Source organism: Hemiscyllium ocellatum, chromosome 31 (genome assembly GCF_020745735.1).
Source record: "Hemiscyllium ocellatum isolate sHemOce1 chromosome 31, sHemOce1.pat.X.cur, whole genome shotgun sequence".
NCBI lineage: Eukaryota > Metazoa > Chordata > Chondrichthyes > Orectolobiformes > Hemiscylliidae > Hemiscyllium > Hemiscyllium ocellatum.
In genome coordinates, this window is record NC_083431.1 from 43,238,446 (window position 1) to 43,257,640 (window position 19,195).

The 19,195-nt window shown below is 42.0% G+C and overlaps 1 protein-coding gene across 2 annotated transcripts in view; it reads left to right on the top strand.

Moving 5' to 3' along the window:
• lig3 (ligase III, DNA, ATP-dependent) overlaps positions 1–13,121 on the top strand; it is a 69,228-nt gene extending 56,107 nt beyond the window's left edge. For both annotated transcript variants that reach the window (XM_060847876.1, XM_060847877.1), the window contains exon 21: positions 11,306–13,121. In XM_060847876.1, the coding sequence (XP_060703859.1) occupies positions 11,306–11,539 (234 nt within the window). In that variant the 3' untranslated portion in view covers positions 11,540–13,121. The remainder of the gene's footprint in view (positions 1–11,305) is intronic.
• Positions 13,122–19,195: the final 6,074 nt, after the last annotated feature.

A 19,195-nucleotide genomic window follows, 5' to 3' on the forward strand; every position in this document is an offset into this window, starting at 1 on the left:
TCAGCCCACTGGTGTTCTGCAGAAGGCCTGTGACACATGTTGGCCAAGAAACATCGGCAGCATTCCTGATGAAGAGCTTATGCTCAAAACGGCAACTCTCCTGCTCCTCGGATGCTGCCTGACTAGTTGTGCTTTTCCAACACCACACTTTTTGACTCTGATCCCCAGCACCTGCAGTCCTCACTTTCTTCCAGGGAACATTGCCAGGCAGCTGGAAGCTTGGGGTCACTTACAGACAGAATGTAATATTCCAAATGCAGTCATCTAGTCTGCATTTTGTCTCTCCAGTCAGAGGAGCATTGTGAGCAGATAATACAGTAATTTGGATTATGTGATGTGTTGGTAAATAGCTGCACCTGGAAGGTGTATTTGGGGTCTTGGATTATGAGGAGGGAGAAGGTAAATGGGCAAATGTTGCACCTTCTGTAAGGGGAAGTAAGAGGAGGTGTTGGGAGCAGAAGAGTGGACCAGGGTGTCCAGAGAGGAATGGTCCCTATGGAATGCTGACAGTGGAGGGAAATATGTGTCTGGTGATGGTGGAAATGGCCACCTTTGAAACCTTTTTGATACGGAGCTTGGTGGGGTGTAAAGTGAAGACCCTATCATTGTTATTGTACATCACATCTCAGCGATGTGCATCACTCCTCAACTGTATTCCTCAGCTGTTCTAGTCACATCCTGGGATCCCAACTCAGTGCCATGCACCGCCACATGCAAGCTCTCAACCTCTCTCTCCATCAGAATCGCCTCACGCTATCTCAAATCTGTCCTGAAGAAGGGTCACTGGACTCAACGTGTTAACACTGTTTTCTCTCCACAGATGTTACCAGACCTGCTGAACTTCTTTAGCAATTGCTGATTTTATTTCAGATTTACAGCGTGCTTTGTTATTTATATCAATGATTTGAATGTGAGTGCAAGAGGTATGCTTAGAAAGTTTGCAGATGACACCAAGATTGATGGTGTAGGGGACAGTGAAGAAGATTACCTCCGAGTACAAAGAGACCTTGATCAGAGGGCAAATGGGCCAACAGCTGGCAAATGGAGATTAATTTAGATAAATGTCAGGTGCTGCATTTTGGTAGCGGAAATCAGGGCAGGACTTATACACTTAATGGTAACATCCCAGGGAGTATTGCTGAACAAAGAGACCTTGGGGTATAGGTTCATATTTCCTTGAAAGCGGTGTTACGGATAAATGGGGGCATTTGGTACACTTGCCTTTATTCATCAGTCCATTGAGTATAGAGTTGGGATTTCATGTTGTGGCTGTACAGGACATTGGTTAGGTCAATTTTGGAATGCTGTATTCAAATCTGGTCTCCCTGCCTGGGAAAGATGTTGTGAAACTTGAAAAGGTTCAGAAATGACTTACAAGGATGTTGCCAGGATTGGAGGGTTTGAGCTACAGGGAGAGGCTGAATAGGCTGGGGCTGTTTCCCTGAAGCATTGGAGCCCAAGGAGTGACCTCACAGAGGTTTATAAAATCATGAAGGACGTGGATAGAGTAAATACCCAAGGTCTTATCCCCAGGGTAGTTGAGTCCAAAACTAGAGGATATAAATTTAAGGTTCGAGGGGAAAGATTTAAAAGGGATCTAATAGGCACTTTTTTCACATAGAGGATGGTGTGTATATGGAATGAGCTGCCAGAGGAGGTGGTGGAGGCTGGTACAATTACAACATTTAAAAGGCATCTGAATGGGTACATGACTAGGAAGGGTTTTTCAGGATATGGGCCAGATGCTGGCAAACAGAAGTAGATTCAATGTAGAATGTCTGTTTGGCAGAGTTGTGTTGAACTGTTTTCATACTGTGCATCTCAGTGACTCTATATGCAATTTTTTGGTTTCTGTTGTTCCACAATGACTCTTGTAACTGAGCCTGGCCCAAAGACCATTGTTCAGAGTTCTCTTTGCTTCATTGTTTTACAGTATATCTGAACAATAACAGGTGTGAGCTGTCTAGGTACATCCCTTGACAATCCACTATTTGAAGCTTATGGAGTTTTGGCCATCTTATAAGTCATGTCATCTGTAGTAGTCATTTAAAAAGTCCAGCACAATAAATTCCCTTAATAAAAATAAGGTTTTGCAATTTTGTAATAAGCTTCTTTGTTCCTGTGGTCAGGATGCCCCTAAAGACATCAACTATTGCTGGGAGTGAGTTTTGTGTTTCCAGCAATGCTCTGGTACCTTGCTTCTTGCGAACGTCCATAGTGAACGGCAGCAGGCTATTCAATACAAATCTCTCATGCCCTATCCAGCAGTGGAGACTGGATACTGATTAAATGTAGGAATTTTTCCTCAGGAGCATTAAGGCTTAAACTAGCTCTGACTTGATAGAAGCTAGAAATTGTACCTGGGATCTATTTGGATGAATTGTACAGACATTATAGACCAGTGAGCCTGACCTCGGTGGTGGGCAAGTTGTTGGAGGGAATCCTGAGGGACAGTGTACATGTATTTGGAAAGTCAAGGACTGATTAGGGATAGTCTACATGGCTTTGTGCATGGGAAGTAATGTCTCACAAACTTGATTGAGTTTTTTGAAGAAGTAACAAAGAAGATTGATGAGGGCAGCACAGTAGATGTGATCTATATGGACTTCAGTAAGGCTTTCGACAAGGTTCCCCATGGGCGACTGATTAGCAAGCTTAGATCTCATGGAATACAGGGGGAACTAGCCATTTGGTTACAGAACTGGCTCAAAGGTAGAAGACAGAGGGTGGTGGAGGGTTGTTTTTCAGACTGGAGGCCTGTGACCAGTGGAATGCCACAAGGATCGGTGCTGGGTCCTCTACTTTCTGTCATTTACATAAATGATTTGGATGCGAGCATAAGAGGTACAGTTAGTAAGTTTGCAGATGACACCAAAATTGGAGGTGTAGTGGACAGCGAAGAGGGTCACCTCAGATTACAACAGGATCTGGACCAGATGGGCCAATGGGCTGAGAAGTGGCAGATGGAGTTTAATTCAGATAAATGTGAGGTGCTGCATTTTGGGAAAGCAAATCTTAGCAGGACTTATACTCTTAATGTTAAGGTCCTAGGGAATATTGCTGAACAAAGAGACCTTGGAGTGCAGGTTCTTAGCTCCTTGAAAGTGGAGTTGCAGGTAGATAGGATAGTGAAGAAGGCATTTGGTATGCTTTCCTTTACAGGTCAGAGTATTGAGTGCAGGAGTTGGGAGGTCATGTTGCGGCTGTACAGGACATTGGTTAAGCCACTATTGGAATATTGCATGCAATTGTGGTCTCCTTCCTATCGGAAAGATGTTGTGAAACTTGAAAGGGTTCAGAAAAGATTTACAAGGATGTTGTCAGGATTGGAGGATTTGAGCTATAGGGAAAGGCTGAATAGGCTAGGGCTGTTTTCCCTGGAGCGTCGGAGGCTGAGGGGTGACCTTGGAGAGGTTTACAAAATTATGAGGAGCATGGATAGGATAAATAGACAAAGTCTTTTCCCTGGTGTCAGGGAGTCCAGAGCTAGAGGGCATAGGTTTAGGGTGAGAGGGGAAAGATATAAAAGAGACCTAAGTGGCAACCTTTTCACAGAGGGTGGTACGTGTATGGAATGATCTGCCAGAGGAAAAGGTGAAGGCTAGTACTATTGCAACATTTAAGAGGCATTTGGATGGGTATATGAATAGGAAGGGTTTGGAGGGATATAGGCCGGGTGCTGGCAGGTGGGACCAGATTGGGTTGAGATATCTGGTCAGCATGGATGGGTTGGATCGAAGGGTCTGTTTCCATGCTATACATCTCTCACTCTATTAGCCTGAGCTTTTACTCATTTAAGGCATTGAGATAAAGAAAATGTCGCAGCTGCGGAGGCTTTCAACTTTTGTCATTGTGGTGATGTGGTAATATCCTTCCTCATTCTTTGTGTTTTTAGAAATTACTGCTCTGCTGTTCTGTTGAGTATCCTTTTTTGTCTGTGCACATGAAGCTTGATTGCTTAACATGCTTTACTCAGATGGTTTCTTGATGTTGCAACATGAATGATTGTAACGCTGCCTTATTTCTTATATATAAAGAGAATCTATTCCCCAGCATATTTGCTGAGAAGTTATTTTTTTTATATATAAATCTGTGCACCTTGTGCTGCAAGATTGAAGAAAGTTTCAAGTTTCCTTTCGAGCACAGTAGCTGAAAATAGACCTTAAAGTATTAACAAGTGCATTGACATAGCTGATACAATCTACTTAGATACCAATAACCTTCTAAAAAGATGTAGAGATGCTGGCGTTGGACTGAGGTGGACAAGATCATAATTCTAGAGTTGTTTGATTTTTGACCTTTTAAAAAGAGATTGGAGATTTCACTTGATAACTTAAAGAATGACATAGCATGTTCATGTTTTTAAAACTTTTACTGTAACAAATGACTTAATAGTTTTTACTTTTGTGTAGGCAATTAGAACAACAGTAAGCAATATTCCCCTTTTATATTTACCTTGCATTACACTCTGTGGAATTATGTTCCTGAAAGCAGTTGGCCCACTATTGCTGTCACTTATAATAAGTTCCTGCATCCCTGTTTCACTAAATAGTAACTTTGAGTAACTATGTCCAAGTGCTTTTTAGATTTTGGAAAGATTCTTTAAATCCAGCACCTACAATAAAGCCTGTTACAGCGATTCTTGAGTAAAAAGTGAGGTCTGCAGATGCTGGAGATCAGAGCTGAAAATGTGTTGCTGGTTAAAGCGCAGCAGGTCAGGCAGCATCCAAGGAACAGGAAATTTGACATTTCGGGCACAAGCCCTTCATCAGGAATGAGGAAAGTGTGTATACAGCGTATCATCCGCCGTCATTTCCGCCACCTCCAAACGGACCCCACCACCAGGGATATATTTCCCTCCCCTCCCCTATCAGCGTTCTGCAAAGACCACTCCCTTCGTGACTCCCTCGTCATGTCCACACCCCCCCACCAACCCAACCTCCACTCCCGGCACCTTCCCCTGCAACCGCAGGAAATGCAAAACTTGCGCTCACACCTCCTCCCTTACCTCTCTCCAAGGCCCCAAGGGATCCTTCCATATCCGCCACAAATTCACCTGCACCTCCACACACATCATCTATTGCATCCGCTGCACCCGATGTGGCCTCCTCTATGTTGGGGAGACGGGCCGCCTACTTGCGAAACGCTTCAGGGAACACCTCTGGGACGCCCGGACCAACCAACCCAACCACCCCGTGGCTCAACACTTTAACTCTCCTTCCCACTCCACCAAGGACATGCAGGTCCTTGGACTCCTCCATCGCCAGAACATAACAACACGACGGTTGGAGGAAGAGCGCCTCATCTTCCGCCTGGGAACCCTCCAACCACAAGGGATGAACTCCGATTTCTCCAGTTTCCTCATTTCCCCTCCCCTCACCTTGTCTCAGTCGATTCCCTCGAACTCAGCACCGCCCTCCTAACCTGCAATTTTCTTCCTGACCTCTCCGCTCCCACCCCACTCCGGCCTATCACCCTCACCTTGACCTCCTTCCACCTATCACATCTCCATCGCCCCTCCCCCAAGTCCCTCCTCCCTACCTTCTATCTTAGCCTGCTGGACTCACTTTCCTCATTCCTGATGAAGGGCTTATGCCCAAAACTTCGAATTTCCTGTTCCTTGGATGCTGCCTGACCTGCTGCGCTTTAACCAGCAACACATTTTCAACAGCGATTCTTGTCCCTTGCTAAGACAAAGGAAATCTCCCAGAATCCACAGAGACTTCAGGATGTAACTCTGACATCTGATTGTACGAGTTTGCCAACTAGTTTCTCTCTGCTGATCATACGTAACCCCTACTGTCGCAGTGTGATTTGTTGGGCAGCTGGTAGCTGGATCTTGGAAGTAGCTTCCACTATCCTCTTCCCCATGACAAAGTGAAACACATTAACTGTGCATTTGGATAGAGGAGCTAATTAGCTATTTTTCACCCTAACTCTCCTTTCATCTTGAAAGTAAGTTTTCTTTCTTTAATCATGGGATGGAGGCAGCATTTGTTACCCATCCCTAGTTGCCCTTAAGGTTGTAGTGAACTGCTTCTTGATCTGCGCCAGTCCATTTGGTATAGGTTGAATCACAATGCCACTAAGGGAGGGACTTCCAGGTTTTTGACCTAGCAACACTGAAGAAACGGTGATATATTTGTAAGTCAGGATAGTGAGTGGCTTCAAGGGGAACTTGCTGGTGGTTATCTTCCATGTATCTGCTGCCCTTGCCCTCTTTGGTGGTAGTGATCATGGATTGCAAAGGTGCTGTCTAAGGAGACTTGGTGAATTTCTGCAGTGCATCTTGTAGATGGTGTATATTGCTATTATTGAGCATTGGTGATCGAGGGAGTGAATGTTTGTGGATTTGGTGCCGATGAAAAAGGCTGCTTTGTCCTGGATGAAGTCAGAAGTCACATGTCACCAGGTTATAGTCCAACAGGTTTATTTGAAATCACAAGCTTTCCTAGCGTTGCTCCTTCAGCATAACTGCTTATTACATGATGCTATTAACATTTTTCTGCAATTTAGGAGACTCGCATTGTAAATTTAAGTCTTGCTGCTGTTATCTTGAAGCACCCTGTACCCTCCCAGTAAAACAATCCAAGCCTTCTTTGGCAATTGAATCACCCATACTCACTATCGAGCAGGCTTCAGAATAGATCAGCTGACCCCTTCATTTAAAACAAAGCCCCAAAAACTCAATCTCATGAATCTCTTAATTGTAACAACATTTTCTGAGATTTGAGCCGACTGAATGGTCAACCAGAGTGTGCAGCGAAACCAGTATTGTCCAGTATTGTTTTCAAAAGATGAAAATAAAATGACAATGCTGTACTTCCAATACATGCATGCATTCAACAACGTGCTGCTGTCTATTTTAGTTCCCTGACATCAATGAAACATTAACAACAACAAAAAAAAAGTAGTTGCTCGAACAGCTCAGCAGGTCTGGCATCTGTGAAGAAAATCAGAGTTAATATTTCTGATCCAGTGACCGTTACTCAGAAGAATGATCTGATCTATACTAACAAGAATCATAGGGGTTCCTTGAGTTAAAATGGTAGTTCTCACTGTTGTTGAAGCTGCCTTAGCACTGATCCATTACCAGGTCTTGAGCACTCGTCCCAGTGATACTCCATTATAATTTTGCTGACAGCTGAACTACTTCCTACTCAGCTCCACAAAACCTACAGCTAATATGTTTAGCAACGAATTGATCATAAGCTGCTTGTTGCATGTTTACTCACCAAATCTAGTATGTAAAACATTTTTAATTCGTAAAGTCCAACAGTATCACCATACCTCTAATGAGGCAAGGACGAAAGGGCAATCCCTAAGTCTTGTTCTGCTCATCACAAGGGCTTTAGATCAAGCCTGTCTTCTGAACTGGCAAATAGAGATACAGCTAATGTGAAATTCCATATCAATTGGAATGGAGGCAGTTGGCATAAATGTTTTATTCACATATACATAAAAACAAAGTTGGTGGAACAATATTCAGTCAGACAGAGGGAAAATATTTTTGTTTCTGGCATTGTAAGAGTACGATTTCAGTTTGACTTTTGTGTCTCTACTTTGTATTTGTAACATTGATTTTAAAATGCTCTGATCCACAATAGGATTTATAGTAGTATGGAGAGAATGTGAAGGTTAACACACTGTAAGCATGAATGTAAGATTTATGACTGTGAACAGATCTCTTTGTTATATTCATTATTAAATAGAGTTTTGGTTTGTCTGGTCAGATTAAATGAAGCTTAACAAATGTTGGTAAAACCAAGGAAATATGAGAATACTGCAGTGATGAAGCAAAAACAGACGTAGATTGATGTCTTTAATTTAGAACCTTCATGTCAATTGTAGTACCATAAGAAACTCTTCAGTGCTTTGAGTCAGTATAGCTTTCTGAAGTAGTCTAGTCGGTCACATTCCTTCCATTCCATCCCTGCAGACCTGCAAATTCATTTCCTTCAAATACTTACCTCATTTCTTTGAAATTGTTCATTGTCTCTGCTTTTGCCTTCCTCGTAGGCAGAGATTTCCAAGTCGCTAACACTCATTATGTTAATTTAAAATAAAATTCTTCCTCCTGTTCCTTTTGTTTCTCCTCTTGCCTAAATCTACATCCCCATGTCCTTGTGCCAGGTGATGAAGAATAGTTTTTCCTTTGTTGACCTTTGTAGTAGTTGTAATGAGGTCAGTCAGGTGAGCCTCATAGACTATAAGTTCCCTGACTGGTCCAATCAGTGAGCCCTAGATGACAGATAAGACCTGGAGTGTCAGAGGTTCTGTTCACTCCGAGAGCAGACTCTGAGGGAGCTGGATAGTGTTAGGGACTCTCCGCGTGTAAATAAAGGCAGACTTAGTTATGGGATATTGGCCTCCGTGGAGTTATTTCAACTTCATCAAAACCTGTCATAATTTTATAGACCACTGTCCAGTCTCCCCTCAATCTGCTTTTTCCCAAGAGGAATAATCTCAGCTTCTTCAATTTAAAATTTATTGTTGAAATCTCCAATTTTTGGGGCAATTCTGGTAAATATTCTCTGTATCCTTTGAAGAACCTTAACATCCTTCCTAAAGGGGTGAACAGATTGAATACAATACTCTGGGTGTGACCTAACTCAAATTTTTCTAAAGTTTCAGCATAATTTCCATGCTGTTGTACTCAAAGCATCTATTTATAAAACCCAAGTTTGAATGTTCTTTCTGTTACAATCCTGCTGATGACCATTAATGAAGGGAGAAATCTTAACATGATTGACTGAACAACATGCGAGATTTCACATTTTTATGCCAGAACAAATTTTATTGTTTATGAAATTAACCAAGTTAGATCACATGGGATTCAGGGTGAACTTGGATACAAAATTGGCTTTGTGATAGGAGACAGAAGGTACTGGTGGAGAGTTGTTTTTGGAGTGGAGGCCTGTGACATTAGGATTGGTACTGGGTCTACTTTGTTTGTCATTTATATAAATGATTTGGATGTGAATATAGGAGGCATGGTTGGTAAGTTTGCAGTGATGTAGTGAACAGTGAAGGTGATTACCTATGATTACAAAGAGACCTTGATCAATTGGGCTGAGGAGTGGCAGATGGAGTTTAATTTGGACGAATGCGAGGTGTTGCATTTTGGTAAAACAGACAAGGGTAGGACTTATACAATTAATGGGAAAACCTGGATAATGTCGTAGAACAGAGAGACCTCGGGATTCAAGTATATAATTCTTTGAAATTTGCATCACAGATAAACAGGGTGGTTAAGAAAGTGTTTAGCATGCTTCCCTTCATTGCTCAGAACTTTGAGAATAGGAACTGAGATGTCATGTTGAGTATGTACAGGATATTAATGAGACCTCTTCCGGAATATTGTTTGCAGTTCTGGTCGCCCTGTCATAGGAAGGATGTTGTTAAACTGGATATTATTATTATTACCAGGATATTGCCAAGAATGGGGAGTTTGAGTTGTAAAAATAGACTGGGTAGGCTGGAACTTTTTTCACTGAAACGTGGGACGTTGAGTGGTGACCTTATAGAAATGGTAGATGCGAGTGCAGTTACAACATTTAAAAGACATTTGGATACGTACATGAATAGAAAGGGTTTGGAGGAATATGAATGCAGATGGGTGGGATTAGTTTAGTTTGGAAACATGGTCAGCATGGACTAGTTGAACTGAAGAGTCTGTTTCCAAGTTGCATGACTCTATATCTCTATGAATGGATGAAAAGAATGTAATATTATAATTTATGAAGACTTCTTTAAATTGACTTCAACTTAATGGTTCTGCTCAGATAGTTCCTTTATCTTACAAAATTTTGAAAGTCCATTCACTTTCGTGACCAACTCGGAAGTATGCCACAGCCCTGCATATTTACTCGAATTCTTCTTGATATTCCAGCTACTTTCTGAGGTATGAAATTTCATGGGGGTCCTTACATTTAAGTTTTGACAAATTATGTTGCATTTTTGTTTGAAGGCTTCTGGACGATGAACCATTAAGTTCAAGCAGGCTGCCTTCTTGATTCGGGATTTATACAAGGGGATCCTATTGGCTCTTCATAAAATAACTGGTGCTCCAGTTGATTCCCAGCTCATGGCAGATGCTTTCTCTCTGCCTGTCCCTAGCTAACAGGCTATTGGCCACTTGCTTTTTAAGTAAACACAAGCAGGTAAATTAAACAGAAAAGTTTTAATCTCACCCCTTATCTCTATGGCAGCATGAATGCAGCAGAAATGCAAATTCTTATTTACTTTCCACACAGCTGTTTGATTTTGTAATGTATATATGAATGATTTCTATCTCTAATGGAGTATGCAAGTCACTCTCAGAATTGCTCGCATATATCAATAATGATGGGCATCCACAAAGGGATTCAAAATTGGATCAGCCCTTGTTAAATATTTACCCATGATAATTGTGACCTTGTAGGATAACACTGATTAACTACATTCAGACCTGTTCAATTTGCGTTTACTTAAGATGTACTAATTTCTTAAACAGTTGTTTGTGATCATCTCCCATTTAACTTCAGTTGCCAAAACACATTCTAAAAGATGAACTGAAACTGACTGCAATGTTTTTAAACAATCTCTGTATTTTCTGCCATTTTCAAAAATCTATGGGAATACCCAGAAGTCCCCTTGTTCTTGTAAACTCTTTCCAAGGTACCATTTAGTCTCTATAAAGTTGTCTTAATAGTCTTCCATTAAGTTGAAGTATTACATTCTGACCTCTTCTGCTAAACCTAGAACTTCACATTTCTCTGTATTAAATTTCTCCTGTCTGTCATCCTCTTGTCTGAAAAATAATCAAATCCTTTTTTTGTAATTTCCTGTCTGTAAGCCACCTTTATCTTAGTTCACACTGACCCTCTTATTCCATGAGATACAGTTTTATTCAACTGCCTTTTAGGTGGTTCTTTACCAAATTCTTTCTTAAAATCCATTTGGATAATATCCATTGCATTCCCTTTGCCAACTTTCTGTTACCTCAAATTTGTGTTGACTATCCATAATTAACTCAAAACTTTTTCAAGTTTTTGTTGACTTTTTAAAATGGCTTTTGTTGATAAAGACTTGCCCATCATCAACATTGAACTAATTGATTGGGCGTTACCAGGACCTTCCTTGAATAAGGATAAATATTTGCCAACCTCCAATCCTCTGGAACTTCTCGGTGTGTTATTGCTGTTTTTAGTTCACTGAATTTGAGCTAGACATTGCATTTTATATTTAATGGTAAATAAAACTAAGGAAAGTCTTTCAGAGGCTTTGAGACCTCTCTTACTTACAAAATACTGTTTTTCCTCAGACCCTGATGAACATATTTACTGGAGTAAAGCTTTATTTGCCCACATCAGTGCAAGATTACAGCAAACTCCGCCGATACTTCATTGCATATGATGGTGACCTGGTTACAGAATATGACCTGGCTACAGCAACGCATGTGGTTGGTGAAACAAAGGATAATACACACGCGTCAAAGGTCTCTGTGAATTGGATCTGGGAGTGCATCAAGAAAAGGAGACTGGTCCCACCGTGCTGAGAGATATCACTCTATGGTTTTTCAGCTCAAAAGTGGTAAAGATCTCAAATTTGAGATTTAGGTACTTATCCCACGAAATTTTAGACTTATAATTAGGACTTCATGGGAATGAATGATACTAGCACATTGGAATTCTCTGCTTGGTATCGTGTATACATCTGTAGACTTGCCTAGTTGGAAGAACAATGCAAAGAGATTATGAAAGTCTTTTCACTTTACTTAATACCTTTTTCTGACAAATAGATAATTCCTGTACTGTGGTGCTGCACCTCATTGTATTCAAGATAATGGGAATGTGCATTCCAATCAATAGGGCTTACGGACACTACATTACAGAACAAAGTATGAAAGGACAACTTCTCAAAGAGTGTTGGTTAGTGTTTAACCTGGAAAAGAAAAATATTGTATTTTATTTGTGTTTAAGTTATCCAGTGCCCCTAAAGTCCATCAATTTGGAATAACTTTTGAAAATATAAATGCATTTGTATATAATGAGCTTTTGATTCTTGAGCTGTTTTTAAAAAAAAATGAAACAAGACATGGTGGAAGATAAAGATTCAGGTAAAGCTTTACAAAATATATATTTTCCTCTCCTCAGTCCAATGCACTGTTGGATGTGCTGCTTAGTCATCTTCCAGTAATTGATCATTGGGTCTTTTGCGACATTTGTTGGTCTCAATCAAGTTGGGGATATCATAAATGGCATCAATCTTACTGGGCCTGAGCCCTTCCTGCTCTTGATCACTCCACTGTTATCCCTGCAGGCATTAATTAATGATTTGGTTGTGATTTCTTAACCAGTGATGAAGGAACATCAGGACACCTGGATGAGAAATGTGTGGAATCATGCTGTGGTGTGACTTGATACCTGCAAGGGATGATGTGGTGCAAGTCAGAGAAATGGGAAATAATTTCTCAACTTCTTTGAATATTTTAAATTTATTTCCCAGTCCAGCCTATGAGCTACAGTTTACTCCATTTGGACTGACAAGGGCTTATATTAGTGTTGGATTTCTGTCACAGTATTCCAGCTTAGGCAATCCATCAGGCAATCCCTTAAATTAGGTTGATTTTAAGTTACTCTTACACTACTACCACTTACTTCAACCACCAACTCCACAACAACCTTCCAATCATAATCTAACAGGTATCCAGTGAAATTCCATTTGCAATAATATAAATAAGAATTTGGGCAGGGATTTCGGGCAAATGTTCCAAATTTCTTCTCCTTTCTTCCCATTCCTCTTATTTGACTAAGTTTTTCCCTCAGAGTTTGTCTAAGGGGAGTGATTCTTGTGTCCCCATGGTGACGTGTGTTTGCTGACTAACTTTGCAAAATTCAAAATGTATTTTGTTTTTAACCTGTTCAAACTTCAAGTAATTGTTTTTTTTACCATCTTCTGGGTTATTGGGAGGATCAGCATGTTGTGAACAATTGGTGCTGCCACATCTGTAAATAGTGTACTTTTCGAAACAAAACAGTCAAAACCAACTTGTCACCTCTTTGCGGATGTGTTTGATAGTGCCAATGAGGGGCCAAGTTAGGAATAAAAATAAATTTGGGAAGTGACTTCTCTGCAAACTGCTGGTTCTGTTCTTTGTCACACTGGCAGAGTTGGCCCTGAGAAAAAGTTGAGGGGGGGGTTGGTGAAAACAGTGAAATGGAAGAAAGAAGGGTGAGAAATATTGATGCAAATGGAGAGAAAAATGAGCAGGGAGGGAAGAGAAAGGATAAGGGTAGGTAGAAGGGAAAAATTGGAGGAAAGGACAAAAAGAGAGTAAGGAAAAGGAAAGAAAATATAAGGACCATCGATGGTTACACGGGGTCAGCAGACAGAATGGGCCAGTGTGATGGGAGAAGGGGAGGTGTGTGACAATGCTAATTTACCGAGAATAGTGGAGGCCAAAGTACATGAGATAAGGAAAGAGATAAGGGGAAAAGTGGCAATGCAAACATCCAGCAGCATAACCTACTGTAGGCAAAAGCAAATGGAAATTAAATAACTTTAAATGCATCATGTTATTTAAATGGAGAGAGTGTGCAGAAGGATTTAGATATTCTGAAATCATAAAGTTAGTAATGCCGATACAGCAAGTGACTGGAAAGTAGGTGGAATGTTGGTTACTTCAAGGGGGATAGAATAGAAAAGTACTGATGTTTTGAAACATTGGTGCAGTCCTTGGTGAGACCATATTTGGGTATACTCCCAACTTGACTGGATGAGTACAATTCAACAACATGCAAGAAGCTTGACAGCATCCAGGACAAAACAGCCAGCCAGCACCACATCCACTCCCTCCACTAACGATGCTCAGCAGCAGTGTGTACATTTTTGGTCTCCTCATTTAAGAAAAGTGATGAAAGGTGTCATCAACAGTGACCTGCTCAACAATAACTAACCTGCTCAGTGACGCCCAGTTTGGGTTCTGCCAGGGCCACTAAGTTCCTGACCTCATTACAGCCTTGGTTCAAACATGGACAAAAGAACTGAATTCCAGAGGTGAAGGTGACAACACTTGACATCAAGGGTGCAGTCAACTGAATGTGACATCAAGGAGCCCTATCAAAACTGGAATCAATGCGTATCGGGGCCAAACTCTGCTATGTGGAGTCATACCAGCACATAGGAAGATGGTTGTGGTTATTAGAAGTTAGCCATCTCAGCTCCAGGACATCTCTGCAGGAGTTCCTCAGAGTAGTGTCCCAGGCCCAACCATCTTCAACTGATTCATCAATGACTTTCCCTCCATCATAAGGTCAGAAGTGGGGTGTTCGCTGATACTTACACAATGTTCAGCACCATTCACAACCTCTCGGGCACTGAAGCAGGTTATGTTCAAATGCAACAAGATTCGGACAAAATCCAGGTTTATCCTGACAAGTGGCAAGTAACATTTATGCCTGGCATTTGTGTAGCAATGACTGTCACCAATAATAGACAATCTGACCACCACCCCCATGACATTCAATGGCCTTACCATCATCCATCAACATCCGTGCATGCTACCATTGACCAGAAACCCAGCCAGACTCGTGACATAAAGAGTGGCTACAAGAGCAGGTCAGAGGCTTGGAATACTTTGATTTGATTAGATTAGATTCCCTACAGTATGGAAACAGACCCTTAGGCCGAACAAATCCACACCGACCCTCTGAAGAGTAGCCCACCCAGACCCATTCCCCTACCTAATATTTACACCTGACTAATGCACCTGACACTATGGGCAATTTAGCATGGCCAATTCACCTGACCTGCACATCTTTGGATTGTGGGAGGAAACCAGAGCATCCGGAGGGAACCCATGCAGACACGGGGAGAATGTGCCACTTCCACACAGCCAGTCACCCAAGGTTGAAATCGAACCTGGTCCCTTGTGCTGTGAGGCAGCAGTGCTAGCCACTGAGCCACCGTGCTGCTCCTATACTGTCAGCCCCTGATTGCCCAAAGCCTGTCCACCATCTACAAGGCAGAAGTCAGAAGTGTGATGGTATACTCCCCACTTGACTGGGTGAGTACAGTTCAACAACATGCAAGAAACCTGACAGCATCCAGGACAAAACAGCCGGCTTGATTGAGCACCACATCCACTGCCTCCACTAACGATGCTCAGCAGCAGTGTGTGTTTTGTACAAGATGCACTGCCTCAAAGATCCTTCAACAGCACCTTCCAAACCCAAGTCCACTTCAATTTCAGAGGACAGAGGCAACAGAAACGGGAGAATGGCGCCATCTGCAAGTTCTCTTCCAACCACTCACCATCCTGACTTGGAAAGTATTACCCTTCCTTCACTGTTGTAGGTCAAAATCTTGGAATTCCTTCCCTAAGGACATTGTGAGTCGATGTACAGTACATGGACTGCAGTAGTTTAAGAAGGCAGCTCACCACCACCTTCTCCAGGGTAACCAAGGACAGGCAATAATTGCTAGGCAGCCAGCAGCGCCCAAGTCCATGAGTGAATCAAAATCAAAAAAAAGTATAAATATGTTAGGAGCAATTCAGAGAAGGTTTAATTGATTGATATACAGGATTTGGGGCTTTTCTTTAGAAGAAGGATTGGACAGGCTGGGTGTCCATTGAACTTCAGAAAAATGAATAGTGATCTTATTGAAACATATTACTTGCTGATGAAGCATGCATTTATCAGAAAAAGGCCTGGACAGCTGTTTGTACCTACTCTTCCATTCCATGAGATGACAGCTGATCCACTTACACTGCTGTGACCCTCTGATAAACTTTCACCTGCTTACTTATCAAGTGTCTGTCAACATCTGTCTACCTCTGCTTCCACTGCCTTTTGAGAACGAAAGTGCCGAAGACCCATGACCCTCTGAGGAAATTCCTCATTTTCAAGTGAACCCTAGTTCTATATTCTCCCACAACGTCCTTTTCATAGCCACACTATCCAGACCCTTTGGAATCTTGTATTTCAATCAAGTTGCCTTTTATTTATCTAAACTTTAGTGAATACAAGCCTAGCCTGTACAATATTTTCCTCAGAACAAGATTCTCTGAACTTCGGGCATTTTGCAACCTTCCTTTAAGTAAGGAGACCAATGTTGTATGCACTGCCTCAGCTGTGATCTCACCTTTCTAACTGGAAGCATAACTTCTCTACTTTTGTATTCAGTTTCCCTCACAATAAATCACAATTTTTTTTAGCTTTCCTAATTACATGCTGTACCAGTCTTCAGCGATTGGTGCACAGGGGCAGCCAGATCATAGAGATTTGACAGCGTGGATTCCGGAAAGATGTTCCCTCATGTGGGAGCGGCTAAGATCAAGGCACAGTTTAAAAACCAGGGGTCTCCCTTTTACGATAAAGATAGAAAGAAATGTTTTTTTCTGAAGATTCTAAATCTTTGAAATTTTCTTCCCCAGAGATTATTGGAGTGTGTTTGAAGACAGAGATTGTTCAACTCACGTTTATTCAACAATCTAAAGTTATTGGGAATAGATAGGAATGTAGAGCTGTGAGGGCTATTGAATGAAGCACAATATCATTGACTGACAGAGCAGGTTTGTGGAGCAAGTAGTCAATTCTTGTTCCTAATTTTTATGTTGAGAAACAATACATGATCAGCTAGTAAGGATATTAGTTGAGCTTTTTAATAGTCAGTCAGGACTATCTTAACTTGTGAGGAGATAAAGGAGTAACTAGAGTTACTCAGAGAATTCAGACACTGGGAAGGGAAAGTGAATAGTCCCAAAGGGAGACAAAAGGTCATGAGCAAAGAAGAAATTTGCACAATCACAAGCTGAAATGCCTTTGTAGCCAAGAGGTATTCCTGAGGCTGGGTGGGGTGAAACATTGATTATTAACAGGGGTTTGGTTAGGTTGATCAGTACCTCTACTCTACCTGCTCAATTTCCTTATCTAATTGAGTGGTAGAACTAGGTGAATGGCCTAACCGCCATACTCCTATCCTCCATGGTCCTGTAAAATGCATTGGTTAGGTTACTCCAATTATGCTACATCCAGTCACAAATGATGCCAGTCATTTAAACAAAAACTAATAAGAGAAGGAACTTCCTTGAATATGCCCCTCAATGATGGCATGGTTCAGCCTGTGAATTCAGCTGCTGAGGCTGAAGTGTTTAGAATCCTCTTCAATCAGATCCAGCACCAATTTCTTTTCTTGGTTCTCTCCAATGGAACCATTGCACCTCCTTCAAATCTGTATTGACTTGTGTCTTGTCAAAAAATACTAACCCTTGACCACACCCTATATATTAAGCACCACTCCACCTCCATCCATCCTTCCCTCTTCTAAGTCCTTGAAGATGGTGTTGCTTCTGAAATCTGTACAGCACAGTACAGGCCCTTCAGCCCTTGATGTTTTGCCGACCTTTTATCCTACTCAAAGATCAAATTAGCTTACATAACTTCCATTGTACTGCCATCCATGTGCCTATCCAAGGTTCGCTTAAATGTTCCTAATGCATCTGATACTACTACCACCACTGGCAGTGCACACACCCACCACAGGTGTAAAGAACCTACCTCTGATATCTCCCCTAAATCTTCCTCCAATCGCCTTAAAATTATGTCCCCTCATGATAGCTATTTCCACCCTGGGAAAATGTCTCTGGCTATCTACGCCTCTCATCATCTTGTACACCTCAATCAAGTCACCTGTCATCCTTCTTCACTCCAATGAGAAAAATGCGAGCTCTCTCAATCTTCCTTCATAAGACATGCCCTCAGTCCAGGCAGCATCCTAGTCAATCTCCTCTCATCCTGTCTAAAGCTTCCACATCCTTCCTGTGATATGGCAACCAGAACTGAACACAGTATCCCAAGTGAAGTCTAACTAGAGTTCTATAGAGCAACGTAACCTTGCAGCTCTTAAACTCAATCCCAAGCCAACACACCATACGCCTTCTTAACAACCCTGTTAACTTGAGTGGCAACTTTGAGGGATCCATGATGGACCCCAAGATCCTTCTGTTCCTCCACACTGCCAAGAATCCTACCTTTTAACCCTGTATTCTATATTCGACCTTCCAAAATGAATGACTTCACACTTCTCAAGGTTGAACTCCATCTGCCACTTATCAGCCCACTTCTGCATCCTGACAATGTCCTGTTGCAACCTATACAGCCCTCCACACTACCAACCACTCCAACAACCTCTGCGTCATTGGCAAACTTACTAACTCACCCTTCGATTTCCTCGTCCAAGTCATTGATAAATGTCACAAAAAGCAGAGATCCCAGAACTGATCCCTGTGGAACACCACTGGTCACCAAGCTCCAGGCTGAATACATTCCATCATTACCACCCTCTTTCTTCAATGGGCCAGCCAATTCTGTATCCAGACAGCCAGATTTCCCTGTATCCCATACCTCCTTACTTTCTGAATGGCCTACTATGGGGAACATTATCAAAAGCCTTGCTTAAATCCATGTTCATCACATTCACTGCTGTACCTTCACCGATGTGTTTAGTCACACCCTTAAAGAATTTAATAAGGTTTGTGAGACATGACTTGCCCCTTGCAAAGCCAAGCTGGCTATCTCTAATCAAGGAATGGATTTCCAAGTAATCATAAATCCTATCTCTCAAATTCTCTCCAATAACTTGCCCACCATAAACGTAAGACTGACTGGTCTGTAATTCCCAGGATTATCCCTATTCCCTTTCTTAAACAAGGGAATAACATTTCCCACCCTCCAATCATCTGGGACTACTCCAGTGGGCAGTGAGGATGCAAAGATCATCGCCAAAGGCACAGTAATCTCTTCCCTTGCTTCCTGTCGTAACCTTGGGTATATCCCATATTCCTAGACCTCCATTTCCATCTCGGGCGACCGACTCAACACGGACATTTACTATAAACCGACCGATTCCCACCGCTACCTAGGTTACACCTCCTTCCACCCTGCCCCCTGTAAAAACGCCATCCCATATTCCCAATTCCTTCGCCTCCGCCACATCTGCTCCCAGGAGGACCAATTCGAATACTGAACAACCCAGATGGCCTCCTCCTTCAAAGACAATTTCCCATCAGACGTGGTTGACGATGCTCTCCACCGCATCTCCTCCACTTCCCGCTCCTCCGCCCTTGAACCCTGCCCCTCCAATCACCACCAGGACAGAGCCCCACTGGTCCTCACCTACCACTCTACCAACCTCCAGATACATTGTATCA